This window comes from Cercospora beticola, chromosome 4 (genome assembly GCF_033473495.1).
Source record: "Cercospora beticola chromosome 4, complete sequence".
NCBI classification, from domain to species: Eukaryota; Fungi; Ascomycota; class Dothideomycetes; order Mycosphaerellales; family Mycosphaerellaceae; genus Cercospora; species Cercospora beticola.
Window position 1 is genome coordinate 1,954,443 of NC_088938.1, and position 18,329 is coordinate 1,972,771.

The 18,329-nt window shown below is 53.4% G+C and overlaps 7 protein-coding genes across 7 annotated transcripts; 4 read left to right on the plus strand and 3 right to left on the minus strand.

The window, feature by feature from the left end:
- Window positions 1-776: 776 nt before the first annotated feature.
- On the plus strand, window positions 777-1,331 carry RHO25_006414 (uncharacterized protein; the record flags this gene model as incomplete). Its single annotated transcript, XM_023597242.1, has 1 exon — window positions 777-1,331. One exon carries the CDS (start codon window positions 777-779, stop codon window positions 1,329-1,331), a length of 555 nt encoding a protein of 184 aa, XP_023453018.1.
- A 454-nt stretch (window positions 1,332-1,785) lies between these two features.
- On the minus strand, window positions 1,786-2,556 carry RHO25_006415 (uncharacterized protein; the record flags this gene model as incomplete). The annotated part of the gene is made up of 2 exons (XM_023597243.1): window positions 1,786-2,427; window positions 2,485-2,556. 2 exons carry the CDS (start codon window positions 2,554-2,556, stop codon window positions 1,786-1,788), a joined length of 714 nt encoding a protein of 237 aa, XP_023452364.1.
- A 675-nt stretch (window positions 2,557-3,231) lies between these two features.
- RHO25_006416 (uncharacterized protein) lies at window positions 3,232-4,245 on the minus strand (the record flags this gene model as incomplete). The annotated part of the gene is made up of 3 exons (XM_023597244.2): window positions 3,232-3,317; window positions 3,371-3,395; window positions 3,451-4,245. 3 exons carry the CDS (start codon window positions 4,243-4,245, stop codon window positions 3,232-3,234), a joined length of 906 nt encoding a protein of 301 aa, XP_023452363.1.
- Window positions 4,246-4,491: 246 nt separating this feature from the next.
- Window positions 4,492-7,799, minus strand: RHO25_006417 (uncharacterized protein; the record flags this gene model as incomplete). Its single annotated transcript, XM_023597245.2, has 8 exons — window positions 4,492-5,867; window positions 5,916-6,055; window positions 6,103-6,344; window positions 6,393-6,595; window positions 6,647-6,782; window positions 7,105-7,123; window positions 7,178-7,686; window positions 7,740-7,799. 8 exons carry the CDS (start codon window positions 7,797-7,799, stop codon window positions 4,492-4,494), a joined length of 2,685 nt encoding a protein of 894 aa, XP_023452366.1.
- A 332-nt stretch (window positions 7,800-8,131) lies between these two features.
- On the plus strand, window positions 8,132-11,698 carry RHO25_006418 (uncharacterized protein; the record flags this gene model as incomplete). The annotated part of the gene is made up of 5 exons (XM_023597246.2): window positions 8,132-9,854; window positions 9,911-10,139; window positions 10,232-10,935; window positions 10,984-11,228; window positions 11,288-11,698. 5 exons carry the CDS (start codon window positions 8,132-8,134, stop codon window positions 11,696-11,698), a joined length of 3,312 nt encoding a protein of 1,103 aa, XP_023452365.1.
- A 1,655-nt stretch (window positions 11,699-13,353) lies between these two features.
- On the plus strand, window positions 13,354-14,846 carry RHO25_006419 (uncharacterized protein; the record flags this gene model as incomplete). The annotated part of the gene is made up of 2 exons (XM_023597247.2): window positions 13,354-14,006; window positions 14,057-14,846. The coding sequence occupies 2 exons, from the start codon at window positions 13,354-13,356 to the stop codon at window positions 14,844-14,846; spliced, it is 1,443 nt and encodes a 480-aa protein (XP_023452362.1).
- A 686-nt stretch (window positions 14,847-15,532) lies between these two features.
- Window positions 15,533-18,087, plus strand: RHO25_006420 (uncharacterized protein; the record flags this gene model as incomplete). Its single annotated transcript, XM_023597248.2, has 2 exons — window positions 15,533-15,743; window positions 15,797-18,087. The coding sequence occupies 2 exons, from the start codon at window positions 15,533-15,535 to the stop codon at window positions 18,085-18,087; spliced, it is 2,502 nt and encodes an 833-aa protein (XP_023452361.2).
- Between the last annotated feature and the right edge of the window lie 242 nt (window positions 18,088-18,329).

Sequence of the window (18,329 nt, forward strand, 5' to 3'; positions counted from 1 at the left end):
TGCTGATACGAGTTCTTTGTCTTTGCCCGCAGCAAGCTTGTTGCATGCATTTCATGAGAGCGGCACCCGGATATAGTAAATGATTCGAGCAACGATGCGCCGCACATGCTCTCTTCATTCATTCATTTATCAGTGAGACCCAATGACACTGACGGAGATAAAAGTACAAAACCAGGACTCCGCATCTGTATACACCCCGTAACCTAATTTAAGTCAAGAGCTTGTACGGTGTTAACATAAGCATGCTCAAACTTAGCCTCGATTGACTCCCAGTGACTCACGGTGAACTCCTGTTCACTTCTTGGCAAAATCACTTAGCGTCCTTCGCCTGAGCTATATATGCACCAAGACAATCAACCCAACACAAGATCTCATGGGTACCCTGAAGCAACATGAGCGATCATACTGCGCACGAGTCTGGTCGGCAACCTGGTCCGAACATCCCTCAATCTCACGCAGTCCCTTTCACTCCTTCCAACAGTGACTCGAACGCTCATGTTGCGCAACGCACAGTCGAGGCCTCGAAGTCAGCCAGTAACCGAACTTTTGCAGTTGTTAAACTACTCGAAAATGTGCTCCTACAGCTCGGGCCTTTCCAGATTCTTGGGGCACGAGCAGTCTGCCGGCAGTAGCGCGACGTCGTGGCATCCTCGCCGCTTCTTAAGCAGCGCGCGTTCCTCATCACCGACCCCCGGCTTCCAGGCATCTCTTTCGATGGGCGATGGAAATTACCCTGCTGCTTTATCAGCTGCTTCTTTGTCGGACCTCACCGTCACATGCGCAACACTTTCGCCCGCACCAGCTACAGCCGACCAACTTACGTACCCAACAACACGGACCCCTGGCTTGTTGGGATTTACAACAAGTCTTTGCTGCGGTTCGAATCCGGACGATGCCGCGGTCACCGTCACCTCAAGCTCGATTCCGCTTACGCGCTATACGACGACTGGATGAGCCTCGATGTAGGTCTCGTCAAGAAGTGTCTGAGTCAGAAAGTGCGGCTGCAAGGAGGATTTCGCAACATGCTGCTATCTCAGCCTCCTCCAACTTCGGCTTCCATATTGGTCGAATTCAAGTACCCGGCTGGCAATATGCAACGATGGTGGCATCATGTGCACCGCGTCGACGGTGTTCGCTTGCGAGATATCGTGGATGCATTCCGTGAGAAGATGCAGAAGTGGCAGAAAACCAAGGCGCAGGACATCCATACGATTTCTCTCAGGGTCAAGAGCGGAGAGAGCACTATCTTCTTCCCCACGGAGGACAGAAAGAGAATCCGTAACATGGACTCGATGCACGGTGAAGTTCGCGAGCGGGGAAGGCTTGTATAATACTGATGCAGAGTTTCAGTCACACGGAGAATTGGCTGCATGGTTGAGGCAAGTCGGAGCATCCGCAGTCGAACAGAGGCTCAGAACATGCATAATTAATACTCGGAGAGCAAGAAAGGCATAACTCGGGCGATGTATGGCTTGTGCTACAGGACTTGGGGGAATTGGGAAGGCAGAAGAACAGGCCTACATTGTTGCCACTTTCGGCGGATCAATCATGTGTCTCGCAGACATCGCTGTTGTATTTTTGGGAAAACAGCATTCGGGTCATATGCATACAGAGGTAAAAACAAGCGGGGAGCACTCAAACCAGTGCCTCCACTACTGCCAGATTGATTGTTATGAAGCTGCGTCAATGTTTATCTAATTTACAGAACGCCTGAAACCCTATGCTGTGTCGAGTGTTGTGCCTCCGAGGTCAAGATCATGGCTAGATGCTCCCAATGTCTTCCGACTAGTAATTGCCAGGAGCAGAGAAGCCACCAGCACCAGCACCGGCACCAGCTCGCGCATTGCCTCCCATAAGTCCGTTAGCAAATCCCATGACACTGCCAGCAGCCTGGCCGACAGCGTCCTGAGCAACATCGAGAACAGCCGAAGGTGCATTGGCGACGTTACCCACAAATGGGAGACCTGCAATCTGAACATTGTTGCCGCTGTGACCTTGGCCTTGAGCGTGAGCGTCAGCATTAGCGAAGCCATTTGCACCGACACCGCCGTAGCCATCAGCGTTGGTCCAGGCATTGGCATCAGCATTGGCCCCAGCATTGGCGGAGCCGCCCTGGCGTTTCTGGAGAGGAAGCAGACCTCCGCCCAAGCCCTTCACCATATCCAATGGATTGCCGAGACCCCCGATACCGCCACCATTGCCTCCGCTGAGTCCGACTCCGCCGATACCTCCGCCATTGCCTCCTCCAAGCCCACTGAGCGGGGAAGCGAGGTTTCCTATCAAAGGAAGACCAAGACCGCCGTTGCCGCTACCTTGCTGAGGATAAGGAGCTGGTGCCGGTGCGGCGTTCTGCGCCGGGTTGAAGTTCTGCGGCTGAGCAGCTGCATTCCATTGAGCATTCTGAGGCGTATAACCTTGAGGGTTGTTCTAAGTCTCAAAGTTAGCACAATCGATACAATACGACGAAGACATGAACGAGCCTACCTGCGCGACAGGAGCGGCCACGACGCCGGCGGCGAGGCCAGAGAGAGCAAAAGCTGCAGTTCCGAACTTCATGATGTCGATGTTTGCGTAAATGGTTGTTGAAAGAATGTAGTGCTTGAAATGAATATGTTGTTGGTAAAGACTGGACCTGCCAAAGGAATGCTGCTGTGGATGCTGATGCTGAGTGTTCTGTCGCTCTCCTGTAGGTGAGCAGCCAGTATTTGTATCAAAAGCGTGACTGAGCACATTGTGCTATTCATCATCAGTGGACGGAACGAGCAGCTACCTTACAATCAAACTTCCCGCACTATTCAGCGTGCCGCAGTTGGTGATACATTGCCTTCAGGCAATAGCTATTCGGAAATTCTGCGGTAAGCAAACCAGTGAGGGAGGAGCATACCCGTCCTCGTGGTCAGTGGTGATGACCCTGTGTGACTGCAGCCGTCACGTTAAGATTCGGTTTCATGACTTACACACGAAACTCAAAGCCAGTTTTGCCGTTTCCTACCATTCCGCATTCTGTTTCACGTGGTCAGCGAATCTGACAGCTGCATAAGCACCTCGCCAAGAAAGCGAATCTCTCTTGAAACTGTTCACGTCTGATGCGTTTGCAGTCTTCCTATGGGTAAATTGGTCACACTACGTGATTTCCTTCCGGAAGCGCTGCTGTGGAGTACCGGGCTACAGCACGAACAGCGTAGTCTTGCAGTATAGAACGCGTCTACGGCGTGCGATTCATTTTGATAATTAGTAGCTGAACTTGAACCCTCCATTCGCACAAACGACGGAGCCTGTGCACCAAGCACTATCAGGAGTACAGAGCATCGCCACCACTGTGTAGACGTTAGCCAAGATACAACGCTGGGCATACCCAACATGGACTTACCGCCTGCGATTTCGTAGTCGTAAGCCTAAGTAGGATACGTCAGCGTGAGAAGTCTCTAGAAAACTACCGTCACAACTTACCGGTCTACCTCCAGCAAGTTCAGCATTGTCGACAAGATCCTTGCGATCGATGTCGGGCCGGATTGCTGCAAGAGGGGTATTGCGCGTCCAGCCGGCCATCTTTCCTTGGAATTCTGGTGTCGTTCCAGCGTACATATCGGTAGCGACTGGTCCAGGGTTCACGGCATTGACAGTTGCCCGCTCGCTTAGTTCTCTGGCCCAGGTTCTCGTCATGGCTTCCAGTGCTGCCTTTGTTCCCCCATACATTCCGTCTCCATTGAAGCCCAGACTGGAGCTTACGCTGCTCAAATTCACGATCCTTCCGCTGCGATCGTGAGGCAAGTATTGCACTGCTGCCTTGATAAGAAGAAGCGGTCCTCTAACATTGACGTGATATAAGCGGTCGAATTCTTCCGGTGTGCAGTCTTCGATATCCGTCTTGCTAGCTACACCTGCATTGTTGATGATGATATCGATTTGGAATTTTCCGCTCTTTGGGTGAGCGAAATTGTTTTTTGCGATATTGATGACATGCGCTGGACCATTGACATTACCCATGTCTGCCTGAACAGGCAGAGTCTGAATGCCATGCTCCTCCTGAAGGCGCTTGGCAAGTTCTTCGGTCTTTGCAGCGCTATTATCAGAGGTGTAGTTCATGACAAGGCTGGCACCTTTGGCTGCCAGGTTCTCGCATATTGCCGCACCAATTCCTCGTGAAGCTCCGGTAACAATGGCGATCTTGCCTTCAAGAACTCTCCAGCTGCCACCTTGGATGTTGGTGGTGGAGACACCTCTTGCAGTGCTTGGACGAGACATTTTGAATAGTCGACAATAAGTGCTAACTGGAAGTGTTTGGAAGGTGTGAGCAAGAGGTGTTTGTTGATATGACGAGTGGTGGGTCCTTCATTCGGAGCATTTCGCGCCGAATTCATGGCCTGAGGCATGAAAGAATTGAGCCACAGGTTCAGCTTGAAGCTGGAGAGTGTATAGATAAATGATCATTACTTAGCGCCAGAGCCAATGTGCAAGTCTGGAATAGCGCACCGCCACCAATGGAGAAATTCAGCGCTGAGAGAAGGCTCTATCAGAGTACAGCGGGCCACGCGACGAATAAGGCGGGACTCCGCTCGACCTTGCGTGATAATGTGAAGAAGGCGGGCCTGCTCCCCGGACACCACGAATCTGTGACACTTGCGGATCCCAGCCTCGCTGGCTCATCGACGAAGGTGGCAATGTGACTCTGCCACCACGAGGTGTCTGCGAAGGGTGTGCTCTCACGCGGGAGGAGTACGGTGCTGGCACAAGCGGAGGAGCAGCTCGGTCTGGCCACAAAGAGCTTGGCCTGTATTCCATGCCACGACGTGAAGCTCCAGGGGTATCTCGATAGGACGCAACTCCATTTCGATAGATCATTTCATCAGCAGGGATCGCATCGTAATGAGCCTCACTCAGAGTGCCTTTGGTCCTGGTCTCGCGTCTTCTGTCGTTCCCTCGTGGTGGCAGCATGAGACCGTGAGATGCAGATGTTTCACAATTCGTTGCTTGATCATGGTGAGCAGGCCGAGGCGCTCTTCGAGAAACGGAAGGCGGCTTCGAAGCAGATTTTGGCTCGTGTGAGTTGCCGCTTTTGAAGAAGGGGCTGAGCACCGAGGCGCCTGGCTGCGCTGCAATGTGCCGCCGCTGAGCCATATTCTGCTGAATGGGAGGCTGCATAGGAAGCTTGCGAAAGTTTGATCGTTGGCTACGTGCGGCCAGATTTAGTGGTGCTTGAGCTTGGGAAGGAGCTTGGGAAGGAGCTCGAGCAATGGGCTCAGAATACTCGCTGGGCGCGGCGTATGGCGAGCCCTCGTGTGCTGTGCTGAGCCTCTGCTCGGCGGCTGCCGAACTTCTATACGTGATACGCTCTGATGGCGCTGCGTAGTACTGTGCAGGGCCGCGCGGTGAGTAAGAGCTAGCTGCAGCTTGGCTCCTTGTTTGGGCCTGTGAATATGGCATCTGGGCGGGCTCCACAGCGTGTTCCCTGGGCCGCTCATAGAATGCATTGTAGGACGCTCTCGGCTGCACTCTGTCATTCAGATTCATGGCATGTAAATCAGGCAACGAGTGCAGTTGCTCTGGTCCCGTCGCATGGTCATCGTAGTGGCTAGCACTGATTTCGTCGTACTCGTGCTGCGGAGGCAGCTGTTTTCGTTGACGTGCTCTTTCAGGTAGGTCTCGCACCCGAGGTCGAATCATGGCCAGGCTATGCTTCTTCGTTGCTTCAGGCTCCGATTGTTGAGATGCTCTGGGAGGTAGCAGCTGTGGAGGCGGCAATGGTGGAGGCGGCATCGTTTGGTGGTCATCCTGTGCGAGCTCCTGCTCTATCTGCTCGTCATCTGGATAAGCTTCGTAGTCTGCACGCTTGCGCTTTGACGATGAAGTGCGATGTTGCTCATCGACTGCTGGTGTTAGCAGATCTAAACCCTCGCCGCACTCCGGGGACATACCTAGTGTGGTGGAGGAATCAACCGGCCGTGCCGCAGCAGCTCGTGCATTTGGCGGAGCAGCAATGTCTTCGAGGCCATAGGTCTTCCTCTCAATATGGTAACCGAGCCTTGCCAGCTCCTGGCGCATCGTCTGAATATCGCTACCTTTTGTGAGTTTTGCCGTGTGTGCGTGTGGAAGTAGACTCACCGAGCCATTTCTCCAACAGCACCCATGTAGTGTCGGATTTGATCTTTGCGGGCCTCCCAGCCTTGCAATTTTCTTTCCGCTTCTTGGCCGCGCTTCTGCAGGGCTTCGTAGTCGGCTTGCAACTTGCGATGGTGCTTTCGCTCTTTGTGCAAAGTGCTCTCCAAGGTGCGACGCTTGCGATCGGCAGACTTCCAGCGTTTTGTGACCTCCTGGGAATACGTTTTCATCCGACTATACTGGAACTGCAGCACAATCAGCGCTGCATACAGTCACCAACGGGCTTAACTCACGCGAAGAGCCTCCACGCCGGGGTCGTCCCCGTCCAGTGAGACTGGAGGGCATTTGACATAGTCACTCGGTATCGCAGGATCGAGTTTGTCTTCGGTCAAGCCGCGAATACCGTAAAGATTGCGAACTTCATGATTGTTGCTCGCTCGAACGCAGACTGGGCAGATGGCCTGTGGAGGTTGATCACTCGCATGGAACGGGACGCCTGCGCTGTCAGCTCCCCAATCCAATGGCGTTCGCATCGAGTGAGGCTTACCGCCGCCCTCCAGATGGCGCCCGCAGAAGACATGCACGCAGTTTGCGATCCAGAGCTTCGTGCCCATGCCATCGTCAGTGTCTGAGTGCGAATGCGGATTGTCGCCATTGGCAGGATACAGGTCGGAGACGGTCGCCTGACAGACACCGCAGCTGAAAATGATCTCTTCGAGGGGCGGGACCGGGCGTTCGCTCTCGTCGCTGCTGACGCGCGCCGGCGCTATTGGGTGTAGTAAGTACCGTGTAGCATGCAGCGTGTGGTATCTGGGAAGATGAGGATCAAAGTTGAAGTGTCGTGTGGACGCGTCTCGCGTGTCTTGAGTGAGGAAGTCGCGACTTCCGAGCCTACCTCCCGTCACTCACCTCGAACACAAAAATAGGAGTTTGAACAATACATGGGAAAGGTATGTACGTCTACACTTCTGCTGCACCTCGAATACATTCCTGCGACACCTATACGAAGGTTCTGCATGGGTAGCTGTTGCCACGTTAGCGTCTGGTCCGATGATCAAGGACTTTTCGCAGTACTTACTCTGGGCCGTATGTCTGCTCTTCCTCCTTGCGGAGAGAGTAGGCGCCGCTTGTATTGTGCGTTCCCAAATGCCTGCTTGTAGGGAGCGGTGGCAGTCCATCAGGCCCTAGCACATTTTGAAACACCTGCTTGTTCTTCTCGAAATATGTGCTCAATCCTTTCTCGCCTTCCTCCTTGACCTCCACCAATTGTGTCTTGCCCGCATCTCCAATCTTCAGCGTGTCCTTTGGCGCCGCAGCCGAGCCTACGCTCAACAGTCCCACCACGTCCGACTGTGTCACAGTGGACAGCCTAGGGTATGACCTGCGCACATCGCGCTTCCAGTATGGGTTCTCGGCGAGGTCAGCGGCGGGCACCGTCACAGGGTCAATGTATTCCGTAGGATCGTTTCCGCCCGGGGGTGGGTTGCGAAAGTGCGGATTAAGAGGGACACCGCTCGATCGGCCGGGGTCGAGGGCGAAGAACTTGTGTATCCGTCCCCATATGCCCTGGGGTTGGACGGTGTATTTCTGTTGGCCGGTCAGTGCTGGCGCCGTACTCTGGGAGGGCGTGCAGAGCGCACATTGAGCTGCGTTGCCTTCGCCGCCTTCGATATGGCGTTCTTGGGCACTGCGGTCGCCATTGCGGAGCAGTGGTTGCGAAGGGCGCGGAGATGTCGTCGACGGTGTTGCTGGCAGCGAGGTCACCGCAATGGCAAGCTGCGTGATTGGTGGTGGTCTGCGAGTCTGAGTCTGCGTCTGGGCTGCTGAGACAAGCCACGGCTGCACTTGCTGCCGACGGTCGCACTACAGACAACTCCACCTCGAAGCGAACCACGTTCTCTGCAGCCTTACGGGCCTTCTGATTATCCAGACTGCAATAGAGCTCCTTTGGCTCCTTGGGGCGGAAGTCTGAACATACACCACTGTCCATGTTCTTCCGCGCCGAAATCGACATGTTTTCGACCACGCGACGATGCCAGCTGATGTGGCAGCCGGCAAGCCTTTCCGAAACGACGCCAGTCCACCTTCCCCGTGGCCTGCTGTCCCTCCGTCCTCCTTGAACCTCACTCGTTCTCCAACAACAGCGACTGCGGATCTGGATGAATCCATCGAGCTAGGCGACATGCGCCACGACCACATCGACGCGGATGCGAACCAGCCGCTCATATCAGGCCCAGGAGATGCGCCGCACCTCATCAGTTCCCGCCAGCCAGTCAAGGTCACCCTCCGCAATGCAGGTCCGGTAATACGTTTCCTCACCCTGTCCGCCGGCATATCTGGACTTCTGTTTGGTTTCGATACGGGTGTCATCAGTTCTACACTGGTCTCAATCGGCACAGATCTCTCCAATCGGCCTTTGACGACAACCGACAAGAGTATTGTAACCGCCATCACCTCACTCTTCGCACTGCTTTCAGCACCGAGCACGGGCTTCTTTGCAGATCGATATGGCAGAAAGTCCGTCATCCTGGTCCCAGCGATGTTGTTCGCACTCGGCGCTGTGATTCAGGCCCTGGCTACCTATGTCTGGATCATGGCCGCAGGAAGGGCACTTGTTGGTGCTGCCGTAGGCGTCGCATCTGGTGCGGTTCCTTTATACATCACCGAGCTGGCACCTGCCGAACTACGTGGACGGCTGGTTACTATACAATCGCTCTTCATTACTGGTGGCCAAGTCGTTGCATATTTGATCGGATGGGGATTCGCAGCATTTCCCCATGGCTGGCGGTACATGGTCGGCGTTGGCGCAGTGCCAGCTTTGCTGCAACTTGTTCTGCTATTCTGGATGCCGGAAACACCAAGATGGCTTTTGCAGACAGGCGAAGATCACCGAGCACGCCAAGTGCTGCAAGATGTATATGCTACATTGCCAGCATCAGACAGAGATATTGTCGTACAGCACGTACTGACGAGCATCCAAGCAGAAATTCAGGCAGAGGACAAAGCTATGCAGGGCTTTAGCACGAGCAGTAACGACAGCAACAGATTCCGCGATGCGACAAATGAACTCATCATGGTACCTGCAAATCGTCGGGCCCTGATTATAGCTTGCATGCTCCAAGCTCTGCAGCAGCTCTGTGGATTCAACTCATTAATGTACTTTAGCGCGACAATCTTCGCCATGGTCGGATTCACGTCTCCGATCGGCACTTCTTTATCGGTAGCATTGACCAACTTCATCTTCACAATCGTGGCCTTCGCTTTTATCGACAGCGTAGGACGGCGCAAAATTCTACTATGGACGATCCCCTTCATGGTCCTCGGTCTAGTGGCTTGCAGTTTCTCGTTCGAATTCATTCCCACGAATGATTCAGAAACAGCAGTCGCTGCGCAAACGGGAAGCGCATCCTGGTCGATCGTCCTCCTGTTCAGTCTGATCGGTTACGTTGCAGCATATGCTACCGGGCTGGGCGTTGTGCCTTGGCAACAATCGGAGCTGTTTCCTCTACGCGTGCGCTCTGTGGGGTCTGGTGCTAGCACTGCTGTCAACTGGAGCTCGAATTTCATCATCGGAATGACATTCCTGCCAATGATGAACTTCCTGGGAGCCAGTATCACTTTTGCGTCCTACGCTATGATCTGTGCTTTCGGCTGGGTTATGATTTGGAAGATCTACCCCGAAACGGCTGGACTAGAGCTGGAAGGCATAAGCGAGCTCTTGCATGACGGCTGGGGAGTGGAAGATAGCATGAGAGGTTTTCGAGAACGAAGACGAGTTGCTCCTGGGCGTGAACGCGATGACCATTCGTAGATATAAAATTGAACATGCCGAAACGGCCACGAATACCTCTGCGCGAAAACGGACCTATCTTCAACACACGCGTCAACCTGAACCTCACGCTCTTCACGCAGCCAACTCACTCTTTGGCGACACATGTCATGGATAGCTTCCTCGTGCATGAGCTGAGCACAAAGATAATGCTCAAGCTAGGATTTGCGACAACTGGCGAAGCGCGACTGCCCAATAGTCCAGAGCTTTGGTCAGCGAAAGTGTAGGGATTCGGATCCTGCGCGCATGAGGCCCATTCACTTCTGATGGATACCATATACTGCAACGCGCCGCCTGCCACAGCCTAGCATTGCGCCTGGACACAATGCTCTGGAAAATGGCCGCTTTGAATACTCTCATTGGCCTCATAGTTGCAGTTGGCTGTACCGTTCTATATTCCATCCTAGGCAACAAGAAGAGGCCAGGACTGCCTCCAGGTCCCAAAGGCCTACCTCTTCTGGGGAATCTCCGTGACTTGCCAAGGCCTGGAGAGCGTGAATATGAGGTCTGGACTAAACACAAGGAGCTCTATGGCCCGATCAGCTCTTTGCACATCCTTGGGCAGACAATCATTGTTATCAATTCAGCAGATTTGGCTATGGAACTTCTTGAGAAACGGGCTACTGTGAGCTATACCCGCCCGTCCATGGTCTTCGCGGGCGAAATGTGCGGATGGAACAAGATCATGATGTTCCAAGCTCCTCGCAGACTTCGCGCCTACCGAAGACATTTTCACAATGTAATTGGATCGCAGAGTTCTCTGGTCAAATTTATGCCGCTTTTGGAAACAGAGGTGAAAAGGTTTCTAGTGAGAGTGCTCGAGAACCCAAATGATCTGTTGCAGCATGTCAGAACTGAAGCTGGTGCCGTTATTCTGAAGTTGACATATGGTTACGATATCGAGCCGCACAAGCAAGATCCTCTCATCAAGCTTGCTGAAGATGCCATGGATCAATTCTCTCACGCTGCTGCACCGGGAGCTTGGATCGTGGACTTGATACCTGCGTGTAAGATGCGGCATATCACACCAACATATGACGCTGACAAGATTGTAGTCAAGTACGTACCAGACTGGATGCCTGGATCAGGCTTTAAGCGCACAGCTCGTCTATGGCAAAAGACGTTTCTCAAGCTAGGCAATGTGCCAATGCGATTTGCGCAGCGACAGATGAAGGCAGGGCATCGCGAACCTTCCTTTGTGTCCAGCGTATACGAGAAATCCGATGGGCGTATGACTGCCGAAGAAGAAGATATTGCCACCTGGTCTGCCGCATCGATGTATGCTGGCGGAGCTGATACCGTAATTGGAGCCAAATTCTGCCTATCTGGCGCCATCTGACGAAAGCACAATGTAGTCAGTCTCCTCCATGCAACTCTTCTTACCAGCAGCAGGTCCCCACTGCTAACGAAGATATTCCTGGCGTCGCGAACATCCCGCAAATGAACGACGAAGGTGCCGACCAACCCCCGGCACTGCAGCATCTGGCGCACGCTTTGCAGCACGACTACGAGTGTCTATATGCAGCTGACCCGCTGGATGATGACATGCACGCTCGGTTGCAGGCCGTGGCCGAGACGGTTCGGCGAGAGGACGAGCAGGCTTGGGATGACTCGTGGGCCGTCGGCGTTGAGAAGGACCGAAGGAGGTCGATGGCGAGGCTGATGGCAGTGGCGGAGGACGCTCGTGTAGCGCGTGAAGTCTCTGATGCGTTTGATTATCAGCGAACAAAGCGCGAAGGTGGACAGGGACGGGGAGCAAGGCGCTTGTGAAGAGGCAGAGCAGAACGAAGGTGGCAGGCGCAGGATGTCGAAAAAGGCAGACCAGGATGGTGTTGACGAGGCCGAGATTGGGGCAGGACAGGAGGTCGGAGATGACACAGAATAGTGAGGAGGGTCGAGGCTCGGGAGGAAAGAACAGCAAAGCTATGTACACAGTCGCGGCTGCCGTAAGTGCTTTCTGGAAATGTCAGTGACGGCCAGGGAGACGGAGGTTGCGCTGTCAATACTTGTACAAAACTTCATCAATCTCACACGACACACCTTCTCACCAGCTCCACCTCACTGCCTCCGCACCAGCTCACCACCCTCTTCTCTACGCCCTCGCCTCTCCAGCGAACGACATAATGAAAAAGATCATAAACAACAGCAACGCCAAACAGCAGACCACGTCCCAAGAACACCCGCAAAAGCAGGCTGATCCCTCCGTCCCCGCCGCTCAGTCAATAGTCCACTCATCCCAACCCAACGACCAGCAATCATACCTCCGAAGAGACGGCTGGTGGAAGTGAAGGGACTATGGCCAGCTCCGAAGAAGACAGGTCGCGCGCACGTCCCACAACATTGGAGATTGGAAGGATCTGTTCGAGGTGGTTGGCTGCTGCTGTGTTGTTGTGTGTGTTGATTGTGGGGAGAGGAAGAAGAAAGGTGCGTGGAAGAATTTATGATGTGTGTGATGTGGGGCGGAAGTGGAAGCTTCTTGAGTCATGCGTGATTAGTCATTAGGCGCAGCGTGGGTGTGAAGTGAGTCATGTCAAGAGTAGATGAAGTGAGCGGTCGTTCAATATAGTCACCGCTTGTGTGAAAAAGAGAGAAGCATGAGCCAGTCGCAGTCGATTAATTGCGCAGCAGTCAATACAGTCATGAAAAGCGGCGGAAGTCAATATTTGACCTCCTTCAAGCAGCGAAGCGGTTTCGATCCCTAAGCCTGCTCTGTTGTGAGCCCTAACGAATGTGAGATCCTGAAGAGAGCTTCAGGCTGAGATTTGTTCGAGACCACTCAGCTCCTGCCTTTTCTGAATCACTAGTTGAGCAATTGTGCAAACCTTCACGCGACAAGCGTTGATATCTGATTCGGGTTCACGAGCTCAATCTTTTTGTGTTGGAAGAAGTGTCAACGAGGGATTCTGGCCAGATAAAATGCAAGTCTCGTCCACTCTCTACTTTCCACATTAAAGGAGCTTGGGATTAATTGCTTTTGCCTTGGAGCATGTTCTGCAAAAGTTGTGCATCGGGAATCGTTGTCACTGTACCAGATTCTTTCAGCACATCTAGAACAATGAGCGATTCGACAGTAGTGTAAGTGAGCTGGAGCCACGTTATGCATTCGCCAAGTATCGCTCTTCGGCCTTGGGAAGTCTCCGTCGGCTTGCTAAGGCAATGATCGACATTGTGTGGACCGCCGATATTGTGACACGTTCACCATGGTCGTCCTTCGGAGTTAGGCCGAATGTCGTTGACTTATGCTCCTGCTGAATCCATCGACGGATTTAGTGCTTTGATGAGTGTGTCTGTTTGTTAGTAGGATTCGAGCTATGCACCTGCTTCCAGCCAAGTGGGCCATTGACTGACGTATTCGTGCTTCATATATATGGATCGGCCGCCTTTCTTCACTTAACCTGCGTTCTAGCAAGTGAAGCGGATTCAGAATGGCGTCCAACTCGAAATTACTCCAGCACGGCACTGTTCTCAGTTTTGATGAGGGTAGCCAGTCAATCAAAGTGCTCAGAAAGGCATCGCTGCTGATCATCAATGGGAACATCGACTCCATCTTCGAAGACGGTGCTCAGCACAATATACCAGATGATTGCGAGATCATTGATGTCGCAGGCAAAATCATCTCCCCAGGCTTCGTCAATACCCACTTTCACGCCTGGATGACGGCCTATCGCACAATGACGCCGGATATCACTTTGACGCACTACCTCGACTGGCTCGCTCCTGCTGGCGACACTGCTCGCAAGGCGTTCTCTGCTGAAGGCGTGTACTGGAGTGCTCTCGAAGGATTTCTCGAAGGCCTCAATGGGGGCGTCACCACAGTTCTGGACCACGACCACGCATGCTGGAATCCGGAGGTGATGAAGAATGGCTATCAAGCTGCAGTCGACAGTGGAGCCCGAGTTTGGTGGTGCTCTGAACCGCAGAAGAACATAGATGGATTCGACGTGGGTCAGCAATGGGATACATTGCAGACTATCGCCGGAGGTGATGATAGGAGCGATGTGGTGGCGCTTGGCATGTCCTATCAAGGGCTTGCCGGAGCCAAAGAGGAGGAGTTCGAGGGTGTGAGGAAAATGGTCAAGTAAGTCGTCGCCAAAATAATGTCTCCAAGCAGCTATTGATCTTCAGCAGAGCAACGAACATGAAAGCCATCACGATTCATCACGTCGGCGGTCCTTGGCCAGCAATGCACAGCTCGCCAGAGTCGCTCGTGGAACAAAACTTACCAAGCCTCGAGATACCCATTATCTTGTCACACGCGGGATATCTGACTGACGCGGAGCGAAAGGTCCTGCGCGACCAGAACATGCATATTTCCATCACGCCAGAATCCGAGCTGCATTGTGGCCATGGACACCCGACTGCCCATCTCGTATCGGATCAAGCTTCCTTGGGCGTGGACATAGCTTTCACATTTTCTGGAGACATCCTCACGCAAGCGCGTATCTGGCTGCAGAAAGTTCGTGATACCAGTTTCCAGAAGCACCTTCAAGAGACCGGACTGCTGCCACGTAGGACGCCGCTTTCAGCCGAACAAGGCTTTCTTCTAGCGACTCGTCAAGGAGGCAAAGCGCTGTGGCGTGACGATATCGGTGTGCTAAAGGTCGGAGCCAAAGCTGATATTGTGGTGTTCGATGGAGGTTCACCCAATATGCTGGGCTGGATAGATCCGGTGGCTGCTGTCATGCTTCATGCCAACGTGGGCGATATTCAGCATGTCCTCGTTGATGGCCAGTTTAGGAAGAGGGACTTCAAACTTGTCGATGGCAAGCACAAATGGGAGGACGTCAAGAAGAACTTCCTCGAGGTGGCGGAGAGGGCGCAGCGCGTGGCTCTCGAGAATATGACCGAGATACCTGAGAAGCTGTGGGGATTCTTTCCCACTGGGGAGGTTGAGGCGCTATCGACGATGAAGACGTGATGAAATACCCCAATTCTTGGGGTGGACCGCCGATGGCCTCGTGTCGTGCTCATCTGTTGTTGCTTACCCAGTTCATGGCCTCTAGCCTCTGTGCGGTGAGTGGTGAGGACGCGGCGTACGTATTCTGCCAAGGGACGACAGCATCTCCAGCATGTCGGCGGTATTGTCTCAACGTGGCATGCCGCGGCGATAATGTCCAGATGACCTGTCGGCGCGCTGGGTGGTGGAGAAACGGTGATTATTAAGGGCTGCAAGGTTGAAGTTCGGCCCGGAGTGCAGGCCCGGCTGGCCGTCGCGACACTGCGCCTCCACGACGACACCTGGCACGTCGTCTTCTCCAGCAGCTTCATCTGCGTACAAATGGCTATCGCTACGCCTTGGCAGCCCTCGTTCCGGTGTTGCGGTGCAGATGTAGTGTGCGCAGCCCTGCATGTCGCCTCCGCAAGCGCACCATTGACGACGTGATCCCAGGCCCGGAGGCCCATGGTCCGTTGGAAGCAACCGCACGCCATCGTGGGGCTGTCGCATAGCTCGATACGGCGCCTGTGGACTTCACTCGGAGAGTTAGCCTGAACGCTTGGTGACCAGTATACTTATTGACTGTTGTCGCTGCTGACTAGATTCCCATCTACCAGCTTTCATTCTTTTCCCTCTTATCCTTCCTCGTCTCCTTCCGGCAAAGCACAATGGCAGCCAAATATAAAGATTTCGATGTCCAGGACGTCTTATCGCAGCTGACCATCACCGAAAAGGTCTCATTGTTATCAGGAACTGACTTCTGGCATTTGGCCGGCGTTCCGCGGCTCGGGATACCAGCTATCAGAACCTCAGATGGACCAAATGGTGTACGAGGCACAAAGTTCTTCAATGGAGTTCCAGCTGCTTGCCTGCCTTGCGGTATGATCAATTTCCTGCGAATATGAAGCAAAGCACGGGGCTGACATTTACAGGCACGGCCCTTGGAGCTACGTGGGACGTGGAGCTGCTCAAAAAGAGCGGCGAGCTGATGGGACGCGAGGCGATCGCTAAGGGCGCTTCAGTCCTGCTCGGTCCTACTGTGAACATGCAACGATCACCTCTGGGCGGTCGAGGATTTGAATCGTATTCTGAGGATCCGGTCCTTGCCGGAAACCTCGCTGCAGCATCCGTGGCCGGCATCCAATCAACAGGCGTTGCCGCGACTCTCAAGCACTTTGTCGCCAACGATCTGGAGGACAAGCGAATGTCCAGCAACAGCATAGTCTCAGAGCGAGCGCTTCGCGAGGTCTATCTTATGCCTTTCCAGATCGCACAGAGGGACGCACAACCATGGGCATACATGACTTCATACAACCTCGTTAACGGAACACACGCTAGCGAGAACCCTAAGCTTCTGCAGCAGATTTTGCGCAACGAATGGGGCTTTGATGGCCTTGTCATGTCAGACTGGTTTGGCGTTTACTCCACAACTGAGGCCATCAAGGCCGGCTTGGACTTGGAAATGCCAGGGCCCCCGTCTCTTCGAGGACCGCAAGTTGATCTGGCGTTGCGTTGCGGCAAGCTTTTAACTCATCACATCGATGCTAGAGTGACAGAAGTCCTCAAGCTGATCAAGAAGTTGCTGCCTTTGAACATCGAGGAAGGCGCAGAAGAATCCAGCATCGACACACCGGAAACCGCTGCCCTTCTCAGACACGTCGCGGCCAACAGCTTGGTCCTTACTAAGAATGAGGAGAACGTGCTGCCTTTCAAGAAGGAAAAGACAACTGCTGTCATCGGGCCGAATGCCGCATTTGCGGCCTTTTCTGGGGGTGGCTCTGCATCACTCCTGCCCTACTACGCAGTAACGCCACTCGATGGAGTCAAGTCTAAAGTGCCAGAAGCTCAGTACGCACTTGGCGCTTCAGCCTGGAAACGGCTACCACTCTTGTCTCGTGCTGCTAAGACCAAAGATGGTCGATCCGGACTAATCATGAAAGTCTACCTCGAGCCTCCGAGCGGGAAAGAGAGGCAAGCTATTGACGAGCTTCTCATCAAGGACACCAATATCTTCCTGTTTGACTACAAGAACCCGCAACTAAATTCGCATCTGTTCTACTCCGACATCGACACGACCTTTACGCCTGAAGATACAGCTGAGTATGAGTTCAGCTGCTCGGTGGCAGGAACCGCTCAGTTGTTTGTCAATGGCGAGCTCGTTATTGACAACAAGACCAAGCAAACACCAGGTGACTCCTTTTTCGGCGTTGGTACACAGGAAGAGATTGGTACCATCAAACTCGAAGCGGGCAAAGCCTATGATGTGCACGTGGAATTCGGCTCAATGCCGACCCTCACATATAAGAAAGAGGGCGTTACTGCATTCGGTGCAGGCGGTATTCGCATAGGTGTGCACCGCAAGCTTGACCCGAAGGTCGAACTTCAACGCGCTGTCGATCTTGCAAAGAGCGTCGATCAAGTCGTGCTTGTCACAGGTCTCAACTCGGACTGGGAATCGGAAGGATACGATCGAGCGCACATGGACCTGCCACCTGGATCCGACGAACTTATCGAAGCCGTGCTCGCCGCAAACCCCAATACCGCTGTCGTTGTCCAATCGGGTACACCAGTGACGATGCCATGGGCCGATAAGGCGAAAGCATTGGTTCAAGCTTGGTACGGCGGCAACGAGATCGGTAATGCCGTGGCAGACGTGGTCTTTGGCGATGTGAACCCAAGCGGAAAGTTGAGCTTGAGCTTCCCGAAGCGCAACGAGGACAATCCGGCCTTCTTGAACTATGTCAGCGATCATAACAGAGTCTTCTACGGCGAGGACGTGTACGTTGGATACAAGTTCTACGAGAAGACAAAGAAGGAGGTCCTGTTCCCATTCGGTCATGGCTTGAGCTACACGACCTTCGAGCTCAGCAATCTGCAGGTCGCAGATTCAGACGAAATCACCGTGTCCGTGTCAGTCTCAAATACTGGCAAGATTGGTGGTGCTGAGGTTGTTCAAGTATATGTCTCGCCAGAAACGCCGAGCATCAACAGGCCAAAGAAGGAGTTGAAGGGTTTCACAAAGGTCTTCCTTGAGCCTGGCCAGACGAAGACAGCGGAGGTGAAGATCTCCAAGAAGTACGCTACTAGTTTCTACCACGAAGGCAAAGATGCTTGGCTATCGGAGAAGGGCAAGTACACAGTACTGGTGGGCAATTCGAGCGCGAATACACCACTTTCTGGGCAGATCGAGGTTGCGAAGGATTTGGTATGGAAGGGATTATAGAGGCTTGACATGACCATGCGTAATGATGAATGATACCATTGAGCTGGGCAAATCTCGATTGCTCTGATTCTCGGTTCAGCTGTCTCCAATCTATCGGCATTCACAATTCTCAAACTCTGGAGTCGAATGTTGTCTCTATTTTGGTAAGTGAAGAAAGTGGGTCTCAGACACGTGATGTCATCGGTTCAAACTTGATCCGCCCGACGCGTCCCAAAACAATCTTTGGCCAGACAACCGGCCGA